Raw genomic sequence first — 21,892 nt, 5'->3', positions numbered from 1 at the left:
CACAGGTTGATTTAGTGACTTTTGTGCTTCACCCTGAAACGGATCGTGGCTGAAGCCCGTGCCTGAATATGGGTCACCCCCTCTATCAACCAACATCCCAATTTCTCACAGTAATTCATACATCTGTGTCAAAAAGACAATCCTACTGCTATGCAAATTTCTTTAAAGAAACATTGCCTATAAAAGCTACTGTAGCTCCTTTCTTTTTTGCAGAATTATCTTTACGTTTTATCTAGCACGCCTTATTGGCTACCTAATGGACAAGTTACTTACCTTCAGTAACGCCTTATCTGGTAGACACTTGGTCTAGGCGCATACTCCTTACCTTATGAATTTCCCAGGCATCAGAAAAAAATTTCTTGGGGCAATACCCCTGCACGCCGGTCGGCTCCGTGTGATGTCATCGGCGTCATCGATGCCATCTGCGTCAGTTATATAGACACCACCTTGGCACACCGACGTCAGTTACTTTACACGATTTTCTATACCAGAAGCACAGAGCCATGAATTGCACTGACAATGGTGTTTTTCTGAACAACTAGGGCCCTGAAAGGGATCAGTCCTGACCCTAGAAACCTGTTCATAGTGCAGGAAGGATGGGTGGGTTGGTAAGGAATCAGCGGCTAGATCATGTCTATACCAGATAAGACGTTACCAAAGGCAAGTAACTTATTCATCTGATGGAGACAACTAGCCGGGGATTCCCTACCTTTGAATAGATAACCAAGCAATACCATGCCCGGAGGAGGGACTGCGGACAAGTTTAGACCAGAAAGCCTGCGGTGAAGAGTGGCCAAAGAGGCCATCCCTGCGGACTTGACCGCCAAGGCAGTAGTGCTTGGTAAACAAGTTCAGGAATACCCACGTTGCTGCCTGACAAATGCCCAGAAAGGGAACCTCACAGAGCAACGCCGTGGTAGTAGCCTTAGCTCTGGTGGAATGAGCTCTTGGGCCTTCAGGAGGCTGCTTCTTGGCAAGAGCGTAACAAATCTTGATGCCGGGAAACAACCCATCGAGAGATGATCCTCTTCTGCACCGCACAACCTTTCTTCGCTCCCACAAAGAGTTGGTTGTCCACCCGGAACTCCTCAGTGCGGTCAAGGTTAAATGTTAATGCTCTTTTTGTGTCCAGACGGTGGAGTCGCTCTTCTTTAGAAGAACGCGGAGGAGCGCTCAAAGTGGACAAGTTGACAGATTGGGCCACATGAAGAGGAGTGACCACTTTCGGGAGGAAAGAGGCCCTAGTGCAAAGCACCAATTTGTCAGATGTGGAGGCTTGGATGACCAAGCCATCTACTCGCTCACTCTCCTGGCAGATATTAGCGCCACTAAAAAGGCAGTCTTGATGGTAGGCAGCCAGAGGGGGCAGTTGTGCAGCAGGTCAAATGAAGCGCACATTAAAAAGGTGAGAGCCAGATTAAGGTCCAAATGAGGCATATTGAAAGTGGAACGTGGGAAAGTATGTACAAGGCCTTTAAGGAATCTGTTTACAATAGGGGATTTAAATAATGAGGGTTGATCTGGCAGCAGTAAGAAGGCAGGCAGGGCTGAAAGTTACCATTTGAGAGTGCCCAGAGCAAAGCCCTGCTGGGCAAGGGACAAAATAAAAAGCAAAACTTTAGAAAGGGAAGCAGAAAGAGAACCAAAAGACCTTTTGGTATAATACTTTACAAATTTGTTCCATCTGCAGGTGTTCACGGTCTTGGTGTAGGGCTGCCGGGTCTCTAAAATAGCAGTTTACATTTCGGGTGTAAGGGCAAATGCCACCACTCAATCTCCATGCAAGAAGGTGTAGAGTTTACAGGCTCTACGCCCTTCCCTGCTGCTGCGACAGAAGATCCTTCCGAAGGGGCAGCCTGATCGGAGGATCAATGCTCAATTGGAGAAGCTCAGGATACCAGACTCTCTGTGCCCAGACTGGAGCCACAAGAATGATCCGGGCCCTGTCGCTCCTGATCTTCTTGAGCACTCTAGACAAGAGTGGTAACAACAGAAAGGGGTGCAGGAGGCCTGAGCTACACACAAAATGAAAAGCGTCTCCGAGCGAGAGCCGCCTTGGAAACACCAGTGCACAAAACTGCTGACATTGGGCGTTCTCAGCGGAGGAAAGCAGATCCAACCAAGGCTCTCCCCACTGTTGAAATAGCACCACCGCCGCATGGAGAAGCCATTTGTGATCCGGTCGGCATAGACGGCTGAGTTTGTCTGCCCTGGCGTTCACAGAGCCTGGTATGTATCAAAAAGGAGAGGGAGGAACTAAGGTAGCTAGTTCACTTCCCCAAGGAATTTAAGTAATAATCAATAGGAGCTAGCTAAATTGGTAACGCTCATGTTGTGTGTGTCTCAGAAAAGACTTATTAGTTTTTTATGAAGGCGCTCACCCACCAACCTAGTTGGTGGCATGCTTCATCATTGGGCCCCACACGAGGCACAGAGCCTGCCATGTGTTGAACCACCAGGGATATGCCCAGCTGTTCCATCCATGTTCAGAGGCCCAGGGCCTCTTGACACAGGGTCCACAACCCTGCCCTGTTTGTTGCAGTACCACAAGGCGATGGTGTTGTCCGGGAACACTTGAATCAGGTTTCCCTTGATTGAGGAAGAAAGGCTTTCAATGCCAAACGAATTGCTCGGAGCTCCAGCAATTGACGTATCTGAATCGTAGCCTGAATATCCCAGACTCGCCACTCATGAGGTAAGGCCCAAAACTGCATTGTGTCCAGAACAGCCACAATGAAAGGGAGCGTCTGAGAGGGAGCGTCTAAGAGGGAGTCAGGTGTGACTTTGGCACGTTAATAGAGAATCTCAGAGAAAGCAGGAGGTTTGCCGTAGTCTGGAGGTGGGAGATGACAGTCTGGGGCAAGCCCGCCTTCAAGAGCCAGTCATCGAGATAGAGGAAGACTGGCAACCCAGATCTGCACAGATGAGCTGCGACCACCACCATCATATTGGTGAACACCCGAGAGGTGCTGGTTAGGCCAAAGGGGAGCACAGTGAACTGAAAATGCTTGTGGCCTACTGTGAACCGCAGGTAGTGTCGATGAGCAGGAAGGACAGGAATTTGAACATGGGAGTCCATAGGAGATACCATCCAGTCTCCTGGGTCCAGGGCGCCTGCCTGAACTGGGGTGAGAATCTTGAACTTTCCTTTTTGAGGAAGTAGTTGAGGGCTTGCAGATCTTGGATAGGACATAGACCCTTTTCCGGGACTAGAAAGTAGCGGGAATAACAAGCACAGTCTACTTCTGGTACCAAAAGCCCCTCTATGGCTCCCATAGCCAAAAAAGTAATTACTTCTTCCTGAAGTCAAGTGATCCTCCGTCAGCCGGTCGTAAGATGGAGGCATGGAGAGAAGGGTAGCCTCGAAGGATAGGCATTATTCCCTTCTGGCTATCTGGAGAACCCACCTGTCCTACGTGATGTTCTGCCAGTGGTGAAGGTGATGGCTGATCCTGCCACCAACTGGCCACCCATGATTTAGAAGGGCATGACTAGGAGGGCTTGGAGGTTGAGGCTGCAGTGGGGTGATGGACTGACCCGAGGGGTCGAAACAAGCCTCGAACACAGTCGCGCTGAGGTTGCTGAACTTACATGGCATTGTGGTTGGGGTATGGGTGGCGCAGCTGAAAGCCCTAGCCCACCTTAAAGCGTTCCAGTATCATGTCTGCCTTATCTCCTAAGAGACGAGTGCCAGCAAAGGGCATGTCCATGAGAGAGGCCTGGACATCCCATGAAATTGTGTTGCCCAGCGAGTCGGTCATGTCCAGACCACAACGAAATGTGAACTTTGCTGCATCTTTCTCACCTGATACAGCTTAGGAAAGGAGGGCCCGGGCCTCCTCCAGGACCTGTAACATCATTTGCACAACCGTTTCCCACAGAGAGTGGGAGTAACGGGCCAAAAAGCATGCATGTTGACCAACCACAATGCAAGGCTGGCAGAAGAAAACATTTTCTTACCCCAACTGTCCAGCCTCTTGGATTCCCTATCTTGGCCAGAGACGGGGAACGCGCCATGGAAGGTAGTGGAGGTGGTGGCAATGGTGGAGGGGGTTAGGGTGGTGGAAGTGGTAAAGGGCTAGTGTCTTTATCTGCTTTCTTCCTTTGTTTGGAGGGTATCCATGAATCCAGAGCATCATGGAAAGACCGCTGTGTTTTCGATGGTGGAGGAATGGGAGCCGAGGACTTGGCAGGGATACGCCCTGTATGAGGCTGGATGTGGATCAGCTTTTGTCAAGTATCCAGTTTCTCTTGTAGTTTATGGAGGATGAGCTCCACTGGTTTGCAGGAATCTGCTTTAGAAGCCGGCTTCCAGTGCTTCAGAGCTGAGCTCTCATTCTGTTTCGGAGCTGAAGTTACACTCCGTGTCGAAGTGGTGGGCGTGGCCTGTTGGCTCAGCACCGACAGTCGAGCTAGAAGGCGGAGCAACTGAACCAGTCTTTCTGTACCGACCATGGCCGGAAGGCAGTGCTGGACCGAGGGCCTCCTGATCACCAGGGTCTATGTGAGTGTTCAACACACACGGTGTTGAGGGAAAAGAGGAACCGTACTCATGGACTGTTGAGCCGGTGTAATGTTCTGCATCACCATGTTGACATCAAGGTTGGAGCCAGAACAGCCTTCGACAGAGAATACCTCTACCTCCGCAGCAGATGGTCCATGGTGTTCCTCTTCATATTCTTCAGTCTTCATGTCCGAAGATGTCTGGAGTATCCTCGATACTTCTCCGCTACATTTCGAGCAGACATGTGCCAAGTGTTTTCTAGGGAGCATAAAGAAACAACAGGGCTTTGCAATCTGTTTCTCTGTGTTTTGGTGACTAACGCAGAAGTTACTTACCTTCGGTAACGATATATCTGTAAGAAACAATAGTTAGTGTTAGATTCCTTACCTTAGAATATCCCCAGGCGTCAGACTGGATCCAGAAAGTTTTGCGTAACAGTACCCCTGTGCGTCGGTAGGCATCGTCTGCAGCTCCGCATCCGTCGTCGTGGTCGCCGGGATGACGTGGTCGCCGGGATGACGTCATCGGAGTACTTAGACACCGCCCTCGTGCGCTGACGTCAGTTCTTGTACATAGCTTTCCGCGCCAGGAACGCAGAGCCATGCCAGAGACCGACACTGGTGCTATAAAACTAGGGCTCTCAAAGGGAAATACCTTAACCCTAGATATCGGTACGCAGAACGGGGAGGATGGGTGGGGCGGTAAAAAAAAATCTAACACCATCTACTGTTTCTTACAGATATATCGTTACCGAAGGTAAGTAACTTGTGCATCTGAAATAAACAGGTTAGTGTTAGATTCCTTACCTTAGAATAGATACCCCAGTAACACCAACCCCGGTAGTGGGTCTGCGGACCAAGATCACACCAGAAAGTCCTGGAGAACGGATCGACCGAAAAAGCCATCTCTCCGGACTTGGCTGTCCAGGCAGTAGTGTCTAGCAAACGTGTGCAGCGAGGCCCATGTAGCTGCCTGATAGATGTCCTGCAAGGGGACTCCCCGACCCAGGCCAGTAGTTGCCGCCGTGGCCCGAGTGGAATGGGCCTCAGCCCAACAGGGGGCTCATTTTTAGGCAAGGAGTAACAGACCTTGATGCACAACACGACCCACCAAGAGATGGTCCTTTGTGCACCGCCCGTCCCTTCTTCGCGCCCAGGTAACCAACAAAGAGCTGGTCATCCACCCTGAACTGGCGTGTGCGATCACGGTAGAAGGAGAGCGCACGTATTGGGTCCAGACGGTGGAGCCTCTCTTCCTCTTTCGAGGGATGCGGAGGCGGAAAGAAGCTGGGCAAGGTGATGGACTGCCCGATGTGAAAGGCCGTAACCACCTTGGGCAGGAAAGAAGGACGCGTTCTTAAAACAACCTTGTCCGGATGGACAGAAAGGAAAGGAGGCTTAGAAGATAGAGCCTGGAGCTCACTCACTCTCCTCGCAGAGGTGATGGCAACCAGGAATGCAGTCTTGAGAGTCAGAAGACGAAGAGGGAAATTGTGAAGTGGCTCGAAAGGAGCGCACATCAGATAAGTTAGAACAAGGTTCAAGTCCCACTGAGGCATCAGGAAAGGAACAGGAGGAAACATGTGCTTGATGCCCTTCAAGAATCTATTTACAACAGGGGACTTGAAAAGAGAGGGCTGATCAGGAAGCCTCAAGAAGGCAGAAATGGCAGAGAGGTAGCTCTTAAAGAGTGCCCAGAGCAGAGCCCTGCTGGGCAAGAGAAAGAAGGAAGAGGAGAACCTCTGAAAGGGGGGCAGAGAGAGGATCCACAGCCTTTGCTGTGCACCATGCCACAAATTTGTTCCACCTGCAGGTGTATACCGATTTTGTGGAGGGACGCCTGGCTGCCAGAATCACATCACAGACTTCAGGAGGCAAGTCAAATGGCCTCAACTGCCGCCGCCCAATCTCCACGCATGGAGGTGGAGGCTGGACATGTTCGGGTGGAGGACCGTCCCCTGCTGCTGCGACAGAAGGTCCTCCTGAAGAGGCAGACAAATCGGGCGATCGACTGACATGCGGAGTAGCTCGGGATACCAGTATTTTCGTGCCCAGTCCGGAGCCACAAGGATGACTTGGACCGGTCTCGCCTGATCTTCTTCAGCACTCTGGGCAGAAGTGGTATAGGTGGAAAGGCGTACAACAGACCGCAGCTCCACTCGCGACGAAAAGCGTCGCCGAGCGAGTGCCGCCTTGGAAATTCCAACGCGCAGAACGGATGACTTTGCGCGTTCTCTTCGGTGGCGAATAGATCTAACCAAGACACACCCCACTGCCGAAAGAGACCTTGCGCCACGTCCGAGTTCAGACGCCATTCGTGATCCATCATGCACCGGCAGCTGAGTTCGTCCGCCCTGGCGTTCAGGGAACCTGCCAGGTGTTGAACCACCAGGGTGACGCCCTGTGGTTCCAGCCATGTCCAGAGGCGCAGAGACTCTTGACAAAGGGTCCACGACCCCACCCCGCCCTGTTTGTTGCAGTACCACATGGCGGTGGTGTTGTCCGTGAACACCTGCACTACACTTCCCCAGACAGAGGGAAGGAATGCTTTCAGTGCAAGTCGGTCGCCCGCAGCTCCAGAAGGTTGATGTGGAGCTGGGACTCCGCGGGAGACCAGAGGCCTCTGATCTCCCTATCTCCCATGTGGCCTCCCCATCCCAGGAGGGACGCATCTGCCACTACTACGTGTTCCGGTTGGGGAAGGGAGAGAGATCTGCCGCTGACCCAATCACGGTTCGTGAGCCACCACTGCAACTGTTTCGCAGTGTCCCTCGAGATCCGGACGCAATAGGACAAGTTGCCCTGATGCTGTGCCCACTGAAACTACAGGTCCCACTGCAGAGCGCACATCCGCCACTGAGCGTGATGCACCAGAAGCAGGAGGCCATCAGCCCCAGGAGCCGCAGCGTCAACCTGACCGAGACTCGGGATAAAGGCTGAAAGACCGGAATCAGAGCCTGAATATCCCGAACCCACTGTTCGGGGGGAAAAACCCAAAACTGCGCTGAGTCCAGAACCACTCCGATGAAAAGGAGCTTCGGCGAGGGGCACAGGTGTGACTTCGGCACGTTGATGGAGAACCCCAGCGACTGCAGGAGGTCGGCCGTAGTCTAGAGGTGGGAGATGACTTCTTGGGGCGAGCCCACCTTCAACAACCAGTCGTCGAGATAGGGGGAAGACTGAACCCCCTAATCTGCGCAGATGAGCTGCGACCACCGCCATCACTTTCGTGATACCTGTGGGGCGCTGGTAAGGCCGAAGGGGAGCACGGAAAACTTAAAGTGCTCGTGGCCTACCGTGAACCGCAGGTAACGCCGGTGGGCCTGCTGGACGGGGATGTGGAAATATGCGTCCTGCAAGTCCAACGCTACCATCCAGTCTTCTGGGTCCAGGGCAGCTAGGACCTGAGCCAAAGTCAGCACTTGAACTTCTCCTTCCAGAGGAAGCCGTTGACGCTCCTTAGATTCAAGATAGGGCGTAGGCCCCCTTTGCCCTTCTTGGGTACCAGAAAGTAGTGGGAATAGCAACCACGTCCTACTTCTGGCCCAGGAACGCGCTCGATGGCCCCCTTGGCCAAGAGGGCAGTAACTTCCTCCTGCAGAAGTTGCAAGTGATCCCCCGACATGCGGTGGTACTGCGGTGGCATGACTGGAGGGGTCGCCTCGAGGGGGAGGGAGAAGCCCCTTTGGACGATTTGCAGCACCCACCTGTCCGACGTGATGGAGCGCCAGTGGAGGAGGTGATGGCGAACCCTGCCCCCTACTGGCTTCGAATGGGCCTGAACACTCTGACTAGGAGGATTTTGAGGCAGATGCTGCGGGGGTGGGTGTGGGCTGGCCTTGCCTGTGTCCCCCGGCACCGCCACGGCGGTCACCGCGACCGCGTTGAGGTGGGTTCTGAGGCCGGTGGCTAGCTGGACGTGAGGGGGTGTCCCTTCCTTGGCCACGAAAGGGACGAAAGGCGGATGTCTGCTGGCGTTGGCCGAGCCCCAAGGACTTGGCGGTAGCCCTGGAGTCCCTAAAACGTTCCAGCGCGCTGCCCGCCTTGTCGCCAAAAAGGCGACAGCCATCAAAGGGCATGTCCATAAGGGAAGCTTGGACATCGCCCGAAAAGTTGGCGGACCTCAGCCAGGCGTGGCGGCAAACCGCCACCGTCGTTGCAATCGCCCTGCCTAGCGAGTCCGTGGTATCCTTCCCACACCGAATGGAATATCGTGCTACGTCCCTTCCTCCACGAGGGCCTGGGGGAGCTTTGCCTGGACCTCCACCGTGCATTGCGGCAGCACTTCCGCAACCGCATCCCAACAAGAGTAGGAGTAACGGCCCAAAAGGCAGGCGGTGTTGACAGACCGCAAATCCAAACTCAGTGAGGAGTATAGCTTCTTACCAAACTGGTCGTACCTCTTGGATTCCCGATCCAGAGGGGCGGTCGGGAATGCGGTCTGGGAGGTTGAAGCCTGGATCACCAGGCTCTCAGGGGTGGTGTGAACGGACAGGAAACTGGGGTCGCCCGTAGCCGGACGGTGGCGTCGGGTCACGTTCCGATCCACAGGGATGCCTGTGGAGGGCTTGGACCAGGTGCCCAACAGAACGTCAGTGAGGGCCTCGTTGAACGGCAGGAGAGGTTCAGAGGAGCTTGCCTGCAGTTTGGGTATCTCAGTGAGGAGGTTAGTCCTCACGGCCGCGACTGGGAGTTCAAGAGCCAAGGCCTTGGCCGCCCGAGTCAACACCACACTGTATGCAGCCCCCTCCTCCGTAGCCACGGAAGGAGGAGAGACAAAACCAGTGTCGGGCGAGGTGTCCAGACCACTGGCTTCCCCAAGTTCGTTCGTCCGTCCAGTCCTGACTGAACTAGCACTGCAGTGCCAGAGGGTCCTCAGACCCCTCCCAATCCCCCTCATCCTCCATCTCCTGAAAGTCAGGAAGAAATGATGGGGTCAGATCGTCGGTGAAGGGCTCACCTATCGGCGTCGAAGGCGGCGCCGGTCCGACGCCGGATTTGGACCGGGGCGGGGACGACGACACCCCAGGACGGCGCCGGGGGCGACACCCTTGGTGACGACGCCGGCAGAGGGGTCGTAAGGTCGACCTGCGTCGACACGGATCCAGGCCTGGATCCTGAGGAGCCCTGCGGCGTCAGGACTGAAGTCGCCGACGGTGCCGGGGCCGAAGCCGCCGGCCCGCTTGGGCTCCCAGATGGGTCCGCGGCGCCCGAAGGCACCTCGACGGGACCGGACGGAGGGAAGCGCGACCTCATGGCCATGAGGAAGGCACTGATCTCCTCCGGCATCGCGTTCAGCCCAGGGACGGCGGGTGTGGAGCTGGACGCGGCGCTTGCGGCTCCGGCGGAGCCGTGTGGGCAGTGTCGCCCGAACCCCCGGCCGCGTCGCGCCAGTATCGAGGGGAGTCAGAAGAGCGATGTCGCCTCTTCAACTTCTTGTGCCTCGACTTAACTGAGGACTTTGAACCCGACGAGTGGTGTTGACTCGCCGAGCTGTGATGACTGTGGCCCCGCGACCGGTCCCTCGACCTCCTCCTGGACCGGGCGCTCGAGCGGCACGGGGCCGACTGCCAGATCTCGAGTCGCTTACGGGACCGCTCCTGCCTAGCTTTCGACGTCAAGGCCCGGCAGTCGGGGTACAACTTGTCATCATGGTCGGCCCGAGGCAATAAAGGCACCGACGGTGGGGGTCGGTAACCAACATCGGTCAGTTACAGTTGTCACAGGGCTTGAACCCTGGCATCCCTACCGGCACCGAAGTCGATAACGACTCGAGAAGATCCAAAATAGATCGAAAAAACTTAGTAAAAAAGTGACTAAGGAGTACTGCTCTTCCCGGATCTGCGCTTGCTGGCGCGGAAAAAAGAAAAATTGACGTCACCGCGCGAGGGCGGCATCTAAGTACTCCAACGACATCATCCCGGCGACCACGACGCCGACGACGGACGCGGAGCCGTTGACGATGCCTACCGACGCGCAGGGGTATTGCTACGCAAAACTTTCCGGATCCAGCCTGATGCCTGGGGATATTCTAAGGCAAGGAATCTAACACTAACGGTTTCTTTCAAAATACAGATCACAGACTTGATGAAAGTCGGTCCTAGGATATTTTACGTGGTAGGGAGGACCCTAATGGAAGGGCGTACGTCCCAGCACCAGCAGGGCATTCTTCTGAGAACCTGATGGAGAATTAAGGGAGAAGGCACCGAAGGGCGAGGCCCTTTGGTTGCTGCAGTGCATTGATTCTACGAGCGATGTAGCGATACCTCGATACGCAGAGGGTGAGAGTGTAGCACAAACCAAAAGAGTGCCGTAACAGTCTTGAACAGGAGTGACAGCACACATGTCCAAACCAGGCGGCAGAAAGAAAACAATCTAACAATGGAATCAATGCATTCTGTAGGGAGTGCAGACAGGATGGAATAACGTTGTTCAGAGCGGAATCTTAATCCGTAGGTTAAAGCTTCACTTTGGCGGGCTGAGAGTGATCAGAAAGCTTCCTGATAAAGATTCCGCTCTGAACAACGTGCTTCATTCCTGTCTGCACTCCCTACAGAATCCAACCGGACGGAGGATTATGCTTATTCTTTCCTTGTGGTACCCAGCACCACTACCACTGGCTGTCATTTCCTCATCCTGAGGAAGACCAGCCGTGTCTCTGTTGCATTTGTGCACAATCCTGGGTTGAAACGTCAACGTATCTCGACAATCCACACCCTACGTTCTCCTTCTCACTTAAAATAACAGAATGTATATGAGATGAATTGGAGATTCATATGTTTAGGGACTGATTTCCATTGATTTCAGCATTTTACAAACTGTTTTGTATAGCACTGTACATAGTATCTTCACTTCAAAACCCCTTGCCACCTCTGGATCACTTATTCCACTTTTAAGTCACTGCTTCGCCTTTTCAATTGTAAAGATTTTCTCGTGACAAACATTTGAAAAGTGAACACCAAAAGCTAAAAATCGCAATATATTAACCTTGATTAACTTCATCAATGTGTATTTCCTTCTTTCTGTACATTTATTGTTGAAACTGTAAAGTTATTGTTTGCCCAACAGAACCAGATGTATTATACTTTCTAGATGCCCAGGCTCTGAGGGATACTGGGTCACATTATTATATTGTGTGCACATTTAAATTTAGGCAGCCTAAATAATGGTATTTAGCTCATTTAGTAGTTACCATCCATTACCACAAATTAAGGTATTTACCACTTGTGAAAATAGCTCCTAATAAGAATTTTCAATAAAAAATATGACATAACATGCAGAAAAATTCATTAATGCAACAAAATCCTTATGTTCTTTATTTCTTTTTGCATTTGAGCCCACTGCACTTGACAAAATTAGATGTTGACTAATTTGACCTGCGAGAATCTAGCCAAAACCTACAATGAGTGCCTTGGTGTACAGGAAGAAATCAAGCTCTCCATTGGTGTAAAAGATTAATCTATTATGTAGAATCAATATAGCAATCATAAGAAGGGATTGGCAACACTGTGTTAATGACATATTATACCCCCTCTCTGCTGTATATTGATTGGCTTGAAGTGGACAGTAATGTGTCGTTTTTTAAATCTTCAGCTGTAAGACCGTGGGAGGAAGTCTACAGGAATTAGTAACAGGAAAGGCACTATTATTTTTCCACTGAAAAAACTAAAGGTTAAAGGGACAATACACTTAGGTGAAAGTGTCAGTTAAGACCTACCGATTAAAACAAACAAAGCCACTGAATTTCACCAGTTATAGTTATCTCAAGTAACTAAATTCGTGCCCTAAAGAATAAGTTACATGCCTTCGGTAACACCTTATCTGGTACCGACTCTATCCAGCTGCAAGTTCCTTATCTTAGAATTATCCCCAGGCGCAATACTGGATCCAGATGTTTTTCCTAAGCGGTACCCCTGTGTGCCGGTAGGTGACATAGTTCAGTTCGGCATGAAATCATCCATGCTGGAAGTGACGTACGCAGTGCGTATATTGGCAGCACCCAAGCGTGCTGATGTCAGTTTCTCTTTGCGATTTTCCACACAAGGAGTGTGGAGCCACAAAACACTAACCAGGAGGTGTGGAAAAGTAGGGCTCTGAAAGGGGAACAGTCTTGACCCTAGAAATCTGTTCGCAGAGCAGGGAGGATGGGACGGTCGGAAAGGAATCTGTGGCTGAATAGTCTCTCGGCGTTACTGAAGGTAAGTAACATGTTCATTTGATAGAGACTTCTAGCTGAATATTCCTTACCTTATCATAGATACCTAAGCAATATCTACCCGAAGGTGGGTCTGTTGGACAAATTCACACAAGAAAGTCTTGCAGGACCGAACAAGCAAAGTGCCCACCCCGACGGACCTGACTATACAGGCAGTAGTGCTTGGTGAACATGTGCAGAGAAGCCCACGATGTTACCTGGTAGATGTCCAGCACCGGAGCCCTGTATGCTAATGCAGTGGTCACAGCCTAAGCTCTGATGGAATAAGTATGCAAACCCTCAAGGGACTAATTCTTGCACAGTGCCTATTAGATGTTAATGCATAGAGATAGTCCGTTTCTGCAGAGCCTTCCCCTTCTTGGCTCAAACACACCCCACGAAGAGTTGGTTGTCCACCTGGATATATTTTGTGGGTCCAGTCAATGGGGCCGCTCCTCTTCCTGCGAGAGATGAGGCAGAGCATAGCAGGTAGGCAGGATGATGGACTGGCCTAGATAGAATGTGTGACTACTTTTAGCAGAAAGGAAGCTCTAGCAAAGAACCAGCTTATCTGTGTAAATGGTTAGGTACGGAGGCTTAGATGACACGGCCTGGAGCTCATTGACCCTCTGGACAGATCATATGGCCACTGGGAAGCCCATCTTGATGTAAAGGAGCCTGAAAGGAATGCAGCGGCTCAAAGGGAGCACACATCAAAAATGCAACTACAAGATTGAGGTCCCATTGAAGCATGATAATATGTGAAGGTAGAAACATATGTTGGGGACCTTTAAAAAACCTTTTTACAATTGGGGATTGGAAGAGAGATAGTTGATCAGGCAACCACAGGGAGGCTGAAATGGAGGAAAGATCATCTTTAAAGGTGCCCAAAGCAGAGCCATGATGGACAAGAGAAAGAATAATCAGAATAACCTGAGAAGGGGTGCAGAAAGGATTTCAACTTGCTTTTCTGCACACCAGCCTCACATTTGCCCTAGGGGCAGGCATATACAGTCTTGAAGGAGGGACACCTGGCTGCTATGATAACAAAGCAGACTTCGGGCAGAAGGTCGAAAGCTGTCAACTATCGCCACACAAGCTCTGCACATGAAAGCAGAGCATTGACAGGTTTGGGTGGAGAACCCTCCACTGCTGTTGTGACAGAAAATCCTCCCGAATGGGCAGATTGATCAGAAGACCAATGGCCACGTTCAACAGCTCGAGATAGCAAACTCTCGGAGCCCAGTTCAGAGCCACAAGGATAACTTGGGCCAGATCATTCCTGACCTTCTTGAGAACTCTGGGTAGGAGTGCTATATGCAGAAAGGCGTATAGGAAGCCTGAGCTCAACTCGAGACAAAAAGCGTCTTTGAGCGAGAGCCACCTTGGAAACTCTAGCGCGCAGAATTGTCGAAAAAGCCTGTTCATGGCAGTGGCAAACATATCTAACCAAGGTTTTGTCCACTGCTGAAAGATCTTGCACCACTGGATGGAGATGCCATTCATGATCCGCTTAGCATCTTCTTCTGAGTTCCTACACCCTGGTGTTCAGAGGTCGCGTCAGCTGTTGAACCACCAGAAAAAAATGCACTGGTGTTCCAACCATGTCCAGTGCAGGGCCTCTTGAAAAAAGGGTCCACAACTCCACTCCGCCCGGTTCGCTGCAGTACCACATGGTGGCAGTGCTGTCCGTGAACACCTGCACTGGCCTTTTGCTGATGAAGGGTAGAAAGGGTTTCAAAACAAGCCGGATCACCTGGAGCTCCAGTAGGTTGATGAGGAATCTGGATTCTGCCAGAGACCAGAGGCCTCCAATTCCCACCCAGGGCTGGACAGGGAACCCAAAACAGCCCTGGCAATTTTGACAAAATCCCCCCGCCTCAGTCTCCCCCACCCCGCTGGGGCAGTGCAAGAGTGAAGCGCTGCTGCTTTTGTTACTGGGGGGCTGATACTGCAGCAGCGCTGCAAAAGCATCCCCCAGGGGAAACACCTGATGCCCCCTACGGTCAGTCTGCCTCTGTTTCCACCTCTTCTAGATGGTTGCCCCATCTCAGGAGTGACACATGTCACCACTGTCAGATCTGACTGGGAAAGGTAGAAAGGTCTGCCATTGACCCAATCGCAGTTCATTAACCACCACTGCAGATCTTTGAGAGCACTCTCCAAGATCTGGACCATATCTGAGGGATTTCCTTGGTGCTGTGCCCACTTGAACTTGAGATCTCACTGCAGAGCCTGCATACGACAGCGGGCATTTGTAACATGCAGGATGCTGGCGGCCAAGAGGCCCAGCAGCCTCCGAGTCTGTCTCAGTGAAACCCAGGATTGAGGATGGAACATCAGTATCGTGGTCTGAAAACAATGGACTTGCCGTTTGGGAGGATAAGCCAGAAACTGCACTGTGTCCAGAACAACTCTGATGAAATGGACCGGACCGTCTGAGAGGGAGTCAGGTGTGACTTCAGCATGCGGATAGTGAACAACCGGCGAGTGCAGGAGGTACGCCGTAGTCTGGAGGTGGGAAATTACTGCCTGGGGCGAGCCCCCCTTCAACAGCTAGTCGTTGATATAGGGAAAGATTGGAACCCTCGTTCTCTACAGAAGAGCTGCAACCACTGCCATCACCTTGGTAAACACTTGAGGGGCACTATTAAAGCCAAAAGGGAGAACAGCGAACTGAAAGTGCTCATGGCCTACCGTGAACTGTAGGTAACATCTTTGCGCAGGCAGGATGGAAATGTGCAAATACACTTTTTTGTTTTTTTTTGCAGAGTTTTATATAGCGCGAACTAGACCCAAACCGAATCGGGTATCAGAGCGCTTTACATAGCACCAGTTACGTTACATGAGGACGGACACACATTCATTTTAGGCACGGGGAGATTAAGTGATTTGCCCAGAATCACAGGATGTTTGGCGTCGTTACCGAGACTCGAACCCGGCTCCTCCAGGTCCGAGGTCGAGCGCCCTAGCCGTTAGGCCAACTCCTCTACTTCCTGTAAGTCCAACACAACCATCCAATCTCTCAGGTTCAGGGCAGACAGGACTAGAGCAAGTGGGAGCATTTTGAATTTCTCCTTTTTGAGAAAGAAACTGAGTGGATGCAGGTCTAGGAAAGGACAAAAGCGCCTGTCCATTTTGGGCAACAGAAAGTAGCGAGAAACAACCACAACCTACTTCTGGCATCAGAACTCTCCCTATGCCTCCCTTAGGCAAGAGAGTCGCCACCTCCTGGTGGAATAAGGAGAGCTAGTCCTCCGTCAGCCGGTCGCAAGTGGGTGGCATGGGTGGAGGATAGTCACGAAGGGGATGGAGTAGCCTCTTCGGACAATCTGTAGAGCCGCACGGTCAGATGTTATCGACTTCCAATGTGCAGGTGACGGCGCATATAGCCTCCCACTGGTTGATGGATTGCCTTGAAATATGGTTGTCCGATCACAAAAGTCTGAGGGTACCACGTTTTTGGTCACACTGAATCTGGTGGAACTTGCGTGGCGTGATGGCGGGCAGGTAAGGATGCAGTTGAAGCTCCTTCCATATCCAAAATAGAAGTGAAAGGCAGTCCTCGATTGGCAGGGGGCCATGGAAAAGGCACAGAGCCCCAAAAGCAAATTGGTAGACAGTGCCGAGATTCCTAGGCTTGGGATGTTATTAATGGATAAGAGTCCAATCAAAGAACCTGGAGGATGGGAAGAGTCGGTAAGGAATCTGCAATAAAATAGAGTCCATACCAGAAAGAGTGTTACCAAAGATAAACAACTTGTTTTTGAGGGACTTCTAGCTGCAGATTCCTCACGTTTTAATAGATACCAAAATAGTGCCTATGGGAGGTGGGATTGTGAGAAGATTCAAATGAGAAAAGCCTTCAAGACAAAGCTGACAAAATGCCCCTCCTAATGAACCGGAGTCTCCCGAAAATAGTACTTGATGGTCACATGGGTGAACGCCCACGTAGCTGCCTAACATCCCTAGGACAGGGACTCCGCGTGCTAACGCAGTGATAGCAGCTTTGGCCCTTGTAGATTGAGCATGCAGACTTTCTAGAGGCTTCTTCTTAGCCAGTGAACATAAGATCTTTATGCAGAGCACAATCCAATATGAGATGGTTCTCTTCTGCACTGCCTTGCCTTTTTCACTCCAGACACCCCCACAAAGAGCTGATTGTACACCTGGTAGTCCTTGGTATAATCTATGTAGAAGCTCAGAGCTGTCTTGGGGTCCAAGCAATGGGTTCTCTACTCCTCTTTTGAGGGGTGATGTGGAACACAGGCAGGGTGATGGTTTGACCAATGGGAAACATCGTCACAACTTTCGGCAGGAAGGATGCCGGAGTCCACAGAACCAGTTTGTCTGGGAAGAAGGTAGTGTAAGGTGGACGACACAAAGAACCTGAAGCTCGCTCATTCACCGTGCCAAGCTGATGATGACGAGAAACACAGTCTTAATGGTAAGGATCTGTAATGGATAGCTGTGAAGTGGCTCAGGCAGAATGCCCATCAGTTAAGTCAGGACCAGATTACGGTCCCATCGGGCCACCACAAAGAGTTACAGCAAAACATATCGTGTAACCTCTCAAAAACCACATTACAACTGGTGATTTTAACAGTGAGGGCTGATCTGGCAACTGTATGAATGCCAAAAGATCATCTTTAACTGAACCCAAAGCAGGGCCTTGCTGGGGAAGAGATAGAACAAACGGCAGAACATCAGCTCACTTGGACTGGAATGGGTCAAACTGGCGTTTGCCGTACCAAGCCAGAAATCTGTCCCAACGACAGATGTATACCGTTTTTAGTGAAGGACACCTGGCTGTCAAGATAACATCAGTCTGCCAAGGTGTTCAGATAACGCTGCTCAATCTTCAAGCATGAAGGTGGAGACTGCGAAGACCCGAGTGCAAAACCCTGCCCTGTTACTGCAACAGAAGGTCCAATTGGAGGGGCAGCCTAATCAAAATGCATATCTTCAAAGCCCAGGAGTTTTGAATACCATACTCTCTTTCCCCAATCCGGAGCAGCAAGGATGACTTGACCCCTGTAGGTCTTGACCTTTTTTAGAACACGAGACAGGTGTGGTATTGGTGGAAAGGCATTCAGGAGTGTCGAGGGACAGCCCTAAAACACTGAAAAACATTTTGAGGTACTAGTCTGAAAGAAATTAAGAGAAGGCTCCAGATCTATATCTGGTGGCGCGGAAACAAAAGAACTGATGTCAATGAGCAGGAGTGTTGCCTATATAAATCATGCACGTCATTCCTGGAGAGAAATGGTGTCAGTGCGGAGAAGCAAGGCGCCACCTTCCATTGCGCAGATGTACTGCTGAAAAGTTTCCGGACACAGTGTGACACCTGAGGTATATTAAAAAGGTTAGGAATCTGCTCTGCTGCTACAAGTCTCTATCAGAACTTTAAAAAATAAAAAAACCTACTGGGATGGGCGGGGAGCCCACACTGCCAAGCAAGCTCACTACGTTGGAAGTGGCGGTTATGTCCCTCTCTTGGAATGCAGGGTGGCAGTGTCCCTACCCTGCCCTCTTTGTGTTATCTTTTTTCATCTCATGACACTGGGACAGAGTCCCCAAGTACTAAAATGGCTGCTTAACATCTTTGTTGATGTTGATGACAGAACGTTATTTTTAATCAAACCGTCCTGTGGTAGGACAGCAATGCTAGATATTTATATAAATTCTGAATCTAATTTCTCAAAAATACTGACAGAATTTACACCAAATCACAAAAAGCACAGTTTCTGAGGAAAGGTCTAGCTTCTGCAAATTCAGTGTAATTCCGTTCTACTGTTTTGAATGCAGTGCGGTTCAAAATGCCTATAGGAAATTGTATTCGAAAACGCGTTTTGGGAAACCTTCCCCTTTTTCTCGGTCCCCGCTTGACAGACCACCCAGAACCTTTGCAGGAATTAGCTGAGGTGGACGAACCTTTTTTAGTAAGAGTTTTGCCATTGTCTAATGTTTAATTCTATGGATTGTCACATAAAATAATCAAAAAATGCAATAAAAGTATGAGCACATTCAAAAGTAAAGCCTTTTATAAAGCCCAAAGTTTAAAACTAAAGATTCACTGGTGTAGGTCAGACAGTGGTACAACATCCTGCTTGTGCACCTAAAATATACTCTCTGGAATCAGCTCACTGGGGCCACCGTAGGAAAATTAAATAAAACAAAGACTTTCAAAACCAAATACAATTCAGACGGTCAGGGCTCTTTAAACCACGACTAATACTTTCCTCAAAAATCCATGAAGCCTCAGACACAAACGCAGTCTATGCTCAAATGCCTCACAGTGATTTCTGCAAATTACACATCATATGTTGATTCAACAAGAACAGGAAAAAAATTGATTTAAAAAATAAAAAATGATCTTACTGCATATCCCAGCAGAGCCAAACCGTTGAAAAGTGCCCCCATCCTAGTTTTCTTATAACATGGTACCGGCCATTGAAAAGATCCCCGATTTTCACTGGATGGTAGCCACCTATTAAGAGACAAATAAAAGAGGACATGCTAATTAAAAAAAATATCAAACAAATCAGAACTGTGCATGTGAACGGAGGACATAGCTAAGAGGATTAGTCCCTGACATTCCATTTCCAATCTTTATTTCGGCCATTTGGCCATAAAAGATGAACAATACACATATACATCACAGATAAATCAGTTCATAAAGAGATAAAACCATTGGAATGCATATACAAAAATGCTTTAAAAAACTGTGGATCTAAAATTTTAAGAAGGATCCAACATCTTTAAAATACGATTACGAGTATGCCAAACCTTGGTAAAAAATGTTGTTAATGCGAAAACAGTTGGGCCAGAGAGATCAGATTTTAGAATCCTATACATTGGTGCATATTCCCTGCAGCCCATATTCCTTATCAGTGGGAGGAGCCAGTATTTTCTAGCTACCTTGTAGGCTGGGCAGAAGTAAGACACGTGTAAGTCAGTTTCCTCCATAGCATCACAGGCCGGACACTGCTTTGTAGTGGAGGATGATGACCAAGTGCTTGTAAAGGACCGGAAGGGCAGCGTGCCATATCTCCATTGAAGAAACAGCTTTCTAGCGAGTACAGGAGAGATAGGATCCAATACCTTCTCAAACCTATAAAGGTCCTTGCTTTGCAAAAACACAAAAGATAAAGACCCTTCTGCCTGTATAGCTTGGGCCCTAGCTAGTTTTTGTTCATGGTATATATTAGCCAGGGACCTTTTGGAGATGTTTAATGCGGCATTCGCCGGCTCCGTCCATAAGTCAGGGAGCCCTAATTCCATACAAGTGGCTTGGATGTTTTTGACCCAGGGGATGCAGAGCGCTTTTGGATGGTTCAATAATTCGACCAATTCCGCCCTGTATTCTGCAAGATCGTTACTGCTCCACAGCCTACGCCAGAAGGCTATGGGTCTCAGGCTTATTTCATCGGCTAGCGGTCGTAGGCCCAAATCAAGCCTCAAGGGGAGGAGCGGGGTACTGGGCGGGAGTGCGGCTATCTGCCTTATAAACTTGTTTTCCGTTAATGACAGACTCCGACAAGGTGTATGGCCCCACAATTCCGCCCCATACATGATCGCTCCCCTAGCCTGGGCCTTGTATATCTGGATTAGTGCCCCCAATGGGCGGTATGATGAGCCGGTCATCATCCGGGCAATACCCCCAGTAGTTTGTGTGAATTTGAGGTTTGCCCTAGTCTGGTGGGATCCTCAAGACATGGTTTCGTTAAGAGTCACACCAAGATATTTAAAGGTGGCTACTCTCTCGAGTCGTACAGCTCCCAGTTGCGGATTCGGCCGCAATTTTTGGCTCGGGTTCAAAACCATGAATTTGGTTTTTTCCGCGTTGATTTCTAGCCCCCTGTCTGCACAGAAGGCTACAAAGGAATCGAGGATCCTCTGTATCCCCATTGGGGTTCTGGATAACAGCAGGGTGTCGTCCGCAAACATAATTGCGGGCACCCTGCTGCCATTCAATTTGGGGGCGTCAGTATAATCAGTGGCATTCAGGTGGGCGATTACCCCGTTGACGAAGAGGCAAAACAGGGTCGGTGCCAGCACACAACCCTGTCTTACCCCCCCGGCCAACGGGGAATCTATCGGTCAGTTCCCCCGACCGCCCACACCTCACTCGGGCGTAATTATTGTGATGCAGCCTCTGTAAGATTAATAGGATGTCCGGGGGAACGCCCATCTCTGCCAGGACGCTCCAAAGTTTCCCCCTAGGCACCAGGTCGAAGGCGGCCCGTAAGTCCACAAAAATTGTGTACAGACTACCGCCCTCGAATTTTGCTGCCCTCCAATAGATAAGGTTCAATCTGAAAACCTGGTCCACTGTGGATACCCCCCTCCTGAATCCCGCCTGGTAGGGACTAAGGGCACCCACCTCCTCCATCCAATCTTGGAGCCGATTCAGCAAAACCCTACCAAACAGTTTCTGTGCTACGTCTATTAAACTGATGGGTCTGTAGTTGGCTGGGAGCAGAGGCGAGCCCTTTTTGAAGACATTCACAAAGGTCAAAGATCCCATCAGACACATTTGAGACACTATTCTGCCCCATATTGCATAGTGTGTGTAAACGCTTGTACACTTTATCAAACCACTCTGCATAGTTACAAGCATTGGTCCCTATCGAGGATGCAGTTTGTAGATGAGTAACACAAGAGCTGTACACTGTCCTGTAGTGCAAGTGTGTTTTGATCCTTTTAAACACCCAAGCAGATGCCTAATATCTTGCTACAGCACTTAAAAAAACACATCAAGCTAAGCCTTTAGCGTGCTATCATGCTCATCCATACCGCCAGATGAAGGAACACTGCCATAATGAATCTATGGGATACACTAACTTCACAATTAGTAGGCCCTGGTGCAAAATTCCACTCCGCTCGTGCAGTTTTTCCTAACTCGCCAGCGTTAAGTTGGCGAACATGAGCGAGGAAAATCTTACTCCAGACCCTTTGCGGCAAGATTTCTCAACGCAGGCAGTCGCAGATTGCCGCTCCCGCTCACGTTGAGAAACCTTATGTTTGCGTTCAGGAAGCTACCGCTTGAGTAGAACATCTACTCAATCGGCAGAAAGAAGCAGCGCCCTCATGCGCTGTGGATGGTGCCGCTCGTGCTGATTTTCTAGTTCGGGACAAACACCCGGTGCTAAAAATCAGCGTGAAAGGTGTCACCTAACACACTCCGCCGTT

At 50.3% G+C, this 21,892-nt stretch overlaps 1 protein-coding gene across 2 annotated transcripts in view; it reads right to left on the bottom strand.

The window, feature by feature from the left end:
* SRPK2 (SRSF protein kinase 2) overlaps positions 1–21,892 on the bottom strand; it is a 704,996-nt gene that overhangs the window by 171,957 nt on the left and 511,147 nt on the right. For both annotated transcript variants that reach the window (XM_078680403.1, XM_078680411.1), the window contains one exon: positions 19,079–19,187. In XM_078680403.1, coding sequence (XP_078536529.1) covers positions 19,079–19,187 — 109 coding nt within the window. The remainder of the gene's footprint in view (positions 1–19,078; positions 19,188–21,892) is intronic.

The sequence above is a fragment of the Lissotriton helveticus genome, chromosome 1_1, assembly GCF_964261635.1.
Source record: "Lissotriton helveticus chromosome 1_1, aLisHel1.1, whole genome shotgun sequence".
Lineage (NCBI taxonomy): Eukaryota > Metazoa > Chordata > Amphibia > Caudata > Salamandridae > Lissotriton > Lissotriton helveticus.
This window is presented reverse-complemented; position numbering and strand designations above follow the sequence as displayed.